This window comes from Solanum tuberosum, unplaced genomic scaffold (genome assembly GCF_000226075.1).
Source record: "Solanum tuberosum cultivar DM 1-3 516 R44 unplaced genomic scaffold, SolTub_3.0 scf00138, whole genome shotgun sequence".
Lineage (NCBI taxonomy): Eukaryota > Viridiplantae > Streptophyta > Magnoliopsida > Solanales > Solanaceae > Solanum > Solanum tuberosum.
This window is the reverse complement of record NW_006239065.1, coordinates 1196218-1202908: the sequence shown is the minus strand read 5'-3', so window position 1 is coordinate 1202908 and position 6691 is coordinate 1196218. Positions and strand designations below refer to the sequence as shown.

At 34.8% G+C, this 6691-nt stretch overlaps 1 protein-coding gene across 1 annotated transcript; it reads left to right on the top strand.

The window, feature by feature from the left end:
• Positions 1-930: 930 nt before the first annotated feature.
• LOC107061468 (uncharacterized) lies at positions 931-1803 on the top strand. Its single transcript, XM_015310747.1, has 2 exons — positions 931-1309; positions 1724-1803. The coding sequence occupies exons 1-2, from the start codon at positions 931-933 to the stop codon at positions 1801-1803; spliced, it is 459 nt and encodes a 152-aa protein (XP_015166233.1).
• Positions 1804-6691: the final 4888 nt, after the last annotated feature.

Below are 6691 nucleotides of genomic sequence, written 5' to 3'. Positions count from 1 at the left end.
CTTTTGAGGATTGGAGGCTGGATTTTTGTGCCAAAGATAGGAGAGTTGATTAGATTGATTCTTGAGGAGGCCCATTGTTCTCAATATTCTATTCATCTAGGAGCGGCAAAGATGTATCATGATCTTACTCAACATTATTGGTGATGGGGAATGAAAAGGAATATTGCAGACTTTGTTACTAGGTATTTGACTTGCTAACAGGTCATGTGCGAGCACCAGCGGCCGAGAGGTTTATCTCAAAGGATGTCTATTCCTATTTGGGAACAGATCACTATGGACTTTGTTGTGGGATTTCCTACTACAGGGTTATGACTCCACTCGAGTGGTTTTTGATAGGCTAACCAAGTCTTCCCACTCCATCCCAGTTCAGGTGAAGTATATGGTAGAGAAGTTAGTCAAGCTTTATATCATCCTCATTGTGCGACTACATAGAGTCCCAATTTCTATTGTCTCTGATCGAGGTTCCTTGTTCACTTCCCATTTCTGGAAGCCTCTGCAGCATGGTTTGGGTACTCGGTTAGATATGAGTACAACATTTCACCCTCAAAAAGATAGTCAGTTTGAGCATATGATTCAAGTGTTGGAGGATATGCTCTGAGCTTGTGTGATTGATTTTATTGCTAGAAGGGATCAGCATTTACCCTTAACAGAGTTTGCCTACTACAATAGTTACCATTCCAGTCTTCAGATGGCCCCATTTGAGGTGTTGTATGGCAGACGGTGTAGATCTTTGATCGGTTAGCTTGATTCAGTTGAGATTGTTTCTTTTGATACATACTTAGAGATACTACGGAGCATTTCTATATGATTCAGGAGAGACTATTGACAGCCTAGAGTCGACAGAATAGTTAAGCGAACCGAAGAGTTTGAGCCCTTGTGTTTAGGGAGGGTGAGCATGTTTGGCTTTAAGTGTCACCCATGAAGGGGGTGATGAGGTTCGGAAAGAAGGACAAGCTTAGCCCTAGATTCATTGGACCTTTTGAGATTTTGAACCGAGTGGGAGAGGTGGCTTATAAGTTGGTCTTGCCATCTAGCTTGTCAGTTGGTCATCCGGTGTTTTATGTATCCAACCTTCGAAAGTACGTGTTGGATGATTCCCACATGCTTTCTCTTGATTCAGTTGAATTGGGTCCGGACTTGTCTTTTGAGGAGGAGCCTAAAGCCATTTTTTATAGGCAGGTTCGAAATCTGAGAACCAAGGAGATTGCTTCAATGACGGTACAATGGAAGCACAGTTCAGTTGGTGAAACGACGTGGGAGACAGAGTCAGATATGTTTGCCAGATATCCTCATCTCTTCGAATCTTCAGGTATTTTCCTTTGCTTTATTTCGAGGGTGAACATGGTTTTTAGTGATAGATAATGTGATGACTCGGTTGGTCATTTTTGGTATTTTCGTGAAATTTACCGGTTTTACCTCCCGATATTGATCCCGAGTTATTTCTTAATTGAGTTTTAGAAGTTAGTTCCAAACCTTGAGTAAAAAGTTGAGAATTTGGTAAATTTTGAGTTTGAAAGGCTTAAGTTCCTTAAAAGTGGTTTCCGTATCTTTTAGAGTTTTGAGTGTCGGAATGAAATTCGGTCAATTCCATCAGTCCCAAAATGTGGAATCTCATTTGTGTGGGTTGTCGGCATCATATTCGGAGTCTTTTTGAGGATTTGAGGTCCCAAGTTATGAATATGTAGAAATTTAACCTTTGGATTGACTTTGGTCAAAATTCAAGGTTCAGATGCTCGGATTGGAATTTCGAGAGTTCTACTAGATTCGGGGAATGATTTTAGGCCTAGGGGTGGTCTTATTTGATTTTTGAGAAGTCCCGAGATTATTTTATCTTTTTAGGTGTTGTGTTAGTTTCGTGTAGTTTCCACGAATGTCAGGTCAAGGAGATCTCATATTCATATTTTGATAAGTCCATTGAGTCCGGAACTGCGAGTTAAGTTTATTTGCATATCTAGTTTGTGTGTACATGGTTTCGAATGAATTTCGAGGGTCCTTTCGATGTTTGAGACTTTGTTGTGTTTTAGGGTGCTGCAGGTCTCACTTTTGTGAAGGTCTTGTCACTTAAGTAACATTCGCTTAAGCGAAGGGCCTATTGCTAAAGCGACATTTGCTTAAGCGAAGGAGGCTTCAATTTTGTGAAGGCCGAGTCTTTAGCGCGGTTTGCTTTTGCCACATCAGAGAGGGGCTTTTGACCTGCAATTTTAGGGTTTTAGCCCAATTTTCCATTTTAAGCATGGAAAACCCTTGTCGGCGATTTGTGAAGGATTTTCTTAGGCTAAATCATTTGGGTAAGCTTTTACAACCCTAAAATTTCAATTCCTTTTGATTCTTTATAGATTATAACATCCTAATTTGAGGTTTGATTTGGAAAATGGCAAGGTTCTGCAAGAACATGAGTTTCAATCTAAAATAGTGATTTTGATTCATTTTTTGAAATGGTTTTCACTAATGAGTTCGGAAAGCCTTAAATATCATTTTTAAGTATTGGTTTTCAGATTCAATCCTTCTTTTTGAAATTGGGTATTAAAATGATTGACTAAGTTCTCTAAATAATTGATGTGGGTGTTGTTGTTTCCGAAGAGAGATTGTGAATACTTTATTGTTATAGATTTTGTAGCTTTGGAAGTGAGTTGGAAAGAGAAAACTCAAGCTTTGAATTGATTTATTTGTTACTTTAAGGCAAATGATCTCTTAAACTTTGCAATTTAGTAGATTTGTTTACTATTGTTCATTGTGTATGTGTTGGGGAGTAACCAGAAATAAGGTGAAGGGTTTAATTTCTCCAATTGATTAATGTTAACCAACAAAAAGGGGGGAAATGAAAATGCTTCTTGATAGTAATGATAAATTTTGAATTGCCTTGTTGTGGCCCCGATTTGATTGATTGGTGAATTGCTTGAATGCATGAAATTGGACATGAATTGTATGAATTTTTGTCTCTTCGTGTGGTGTGATATTATTTTGGGCATTAATTGTTGAACATCTTGATGAGACACTTGATAAATCCAAAGGAAAATTGTTCCATCTAGTGACATAAATGTCGAAGGAAAATGGTCCCGACAAGTGATATTTTGTGATAAAACCAAAGAAAAATGGTTCCGGCTAGTAATATGAATGTCGAAGAGAAATGGTTCTGAATAGTAATATAAATGCCAAAGAGAAATGATTCCAGAAAGTGATATTTTGTGATAAATCTGAAGGGAAATGATTTCGGCAAGTGTTAATTTGTGAAAGTCTAAGGAAAATAGTTTCGGCTAGTGACATTGTGCCGAAGGGAAATGGTTCCGGCAAATGTTGACCTTTGTGATCAATCTACTTGATGCTTATTTTTTACTTATTTGATGCATATGATTGAGGTAATTGATGCGTTTGACTGATTTATTTGACATGTGAATTGAACCTGTTAATATTTGTTATTGAAATGTTTTGTACTTGAGAGTAAATCATTTGATTCTTACCGATTGTTGAAGTGTGAGTTTTGGTCTATTATTTTTTAGCCTTGAGACTTGTGTATTGTAGAACTGTTAGGTTGGGCTGATTTCTATGCAAGTTGTATTCTGTGGAGGTTCGATTGGATGGAAGGAGTATTTGATTCTAGCTAGGTTGCCTAGTTTATTAGGTTGCTTGTTGGATGTCGTGTTGGTGGTACTCACTCCTTGCTTCTACACTTGTGTAGGTTTCGAGCCCGGACCCATATGATCTTCTTCTTCTTCTTCTGACTTCGAGGATCTTTGAACGACTTAAGAGGTAGCTGCTTGTCATCTCTACGGGCCCTCTTTTCTTTTTATTATGCTTTGTTCTATTTGAAAAGCAAAGACATTTGAGACTTGTATTTATATTTCGAGTTATTTATTTACATTAATGGTTTGTACACGTTACAATCAGATTTTGGGGTGTTGTTTAGAATGAATAAGTTTTCCGCCTATGTCTTGTTCTTGCTTTACTTTCTTTCGCTTTACATTAATTTTCATTGGATTGAGGCTTACTTGTCTTGGTGAGAATAGACAAGTGTCATCACGTCTATCTTTGGATAGTGACATTTAACTTCATCAAATTATATACAACAATTTCTATTCCATTTTTTTGAATCTTATTAAATAACAACGGTTTCATAGAGCAATAAGTCGCGTGGTTGTGCTGTTTGCTAATTATTTCATATAACGGAATATCATGACAAACATATAGAAAAACCATTATTATATAATAAGATTCTATTGTGTTATACATTGTTCTTCTGCTTCTAAATGAAATTACTATTGTATTTTGCATGATCCCTAGTTCCATCTATTGTAGAAAAACTAAAAAACAAACACAAAAAAATCAGGTAAACCCAACAAAGTTAATTGTTATTCAGAATAATATAGTTTACCCATACTTACTAACACTATCATATAATAAACTAATTTGATAGGAAAAAATATTAATATGCAATATTAAGTATACTTGACAAAGATACCAATAGTTTTTCAATGCTAATTAATAGATCATTAAGGTGAGTCATTAATACCTAAAAATAAATAAATAATATACATATAAAGGTATAATTAAGTAAATACATTCACATATATTACATTATTCATCACAAAAAAAAATTTATATTTACTGCATTCACATATATTACATTATTCATCAGAAAAAATTATATTTACTTTTATGTTGCAGCAAAACTTCGCAGAGAATAATAGTGAACAGGTGAAAAATTATGTTAAATCAACATTGTAAAGTAGATAATATAATTATTAGGATTTTCTATCAGAAATAATTACTATTTCTCTGCAAAATATAGATCATGAAATTAACAATGGTGTATTAGATTTTCTAAGGCAATTATATATTGATCAATTATTGGTGTAACTTCTACAAAAAATTTATATATAAGGCGGTAAAAAGAAGATTACAATTTTGTAAAGACAATGCAAAAGTCATTATATATATACTAGATAGGCCTGACCTGAGCTAGCACGGGCCCAACATGTAAGTTGTTGCATATTTGAATTTTATTCAAAAAGATGAAACGACGTAAAGGAAATTCGAACTGAGAAGCTAATGGAATATTAGCTTTCCAATTTAATTAGATATATTATACCATGAAATGCTCAAACTTGAAGCGAAAATATTCAGGAACCTTCACCAAAATGAGATACAAGTCACTTTCCGAAAGGAAAAGAAGTAAAGAAAATTGATGCATTTAAATTAATAGAGGAACAATTTAACTTTAATGATTCTCATGGTTTCTCTTTTCTCACCAACCATGAAACATAAGAGTCCCAATTCATGTTCTACCTTTGTACAATGAATCTTCTCAATGATTTTAGCAATTACAAATTTCATTTCCTCGTAGTTTTCTTCATTAAATATGCAAAGAATAGAATCAGAAAGAAATGTAACAAATTTTCAAATGTAATTAAATAACCCACCAGGATCTGGGGACCCTCGACAACCCATTTCTCGCTAAATTCCACTACTATACACACCTCCAAGATCGAAGTCTCTTGCACACCAAACTTGTATTCCTGAAAGTGCCAATGTTGTTAGGAAACAAGCTTTGACGTCTTTTCTCCTTAATTGAGGAGATAAATCAAGCTAAAGGTTTAGTTAGCAACTAATACGACATTTAATGTATGTTGCAGCTCACGCTAAAGTGATTTACTTTCTCCATTTAACAGTCTTTAGAAATAGAAAACCAATTTCCATTTCCTATCCTAATTTCTTTAGTAAAGAAAAAAAGCACTAAAAGAGTTCACAATTATAAAGATTTTTTCAATTCCCTGCATACTAATTCTACTACTATTGATATTTTTTCACTTCTATTTGTTGTTGCACCTACAATTATTTCACAGACCTTTGCCAACTTACCTGCAAACTGTACTGTGTCATCGTGTGAGAGTCTTCTGCTTCAATTGGATCCTTGTAGACCATTCGGGTAGGGCACATCACCTTCGCTGACGGAGCAGTCTCTCAGGAAACATTATAGCCAACAACCCTAAACACTATCAAAGGATAAGAAAGTGCATAAATTTGAAACACACCCTAAACACTATCAAGTCTATATCGCATGCTGGACAAATTAACTCGCAACACTCCCATCTCCTTTTTGTAGTTCATCTTGTATTCCTAAGATACTTCAAACAAAACTTTGAAGAACTTGGTAAGAAACAACAATGTTTAAAGAGTATTTTCAAAACTAGAAAATTAAAACTAGTAGAAAAAATAGATATAGAAACAGACTAGAAACAATATAAAAATATTTTTCTCAAAGAAAGAAAATCAAGCCCACTGAATGCACAGTGTCCCCTTAAGGAAATTATTTCCCTCAACTACCCGAGGTTAATGGAATATATCCTCCCAGGATAGAACGATCTTACTCACCGGTGCATCAGTACCTAAAACCATGTTGTCAGTGAACCACTCAACGGCAGTAAAGTACACTTAGAATACTAGATTTAGTAGTAGTAGAAGAAGTCTAAAAGAATTAGTTCAAGTAAATTGAGAGGAAATCCCTCAATTTACACAAAACAAAGGGTAGTGTGAAAAGGTTCTTATTGTGGCTTACCGGAAAGGTCACAAACCTTTGGAAAAGTCACAATCTTTCGGAAAGGTCACAACCTTTCAAAAAAGTCACAATTTTTCATAAAAGTCACCATTTTTCATAAAAGTAACAATTTTTCATAAAAGTCGCAATTTTTCATAA

Coding starts and splice junctions, on each gene's coding strand:
- LOC107061468 (XM_015310747.1), top strand. CDS start 931: ATGAGGTTCGGAAAGAAGGACAAGCTTAGCCCTAGATTCATTGGACCT. Junction 1,310..1,723: donor TCATCTCTTCGAATCTTCAG/GTATTTTCCTTT, acceptor TCAAAATTCAAG/GTTCAGATGCTCGGATTGGA.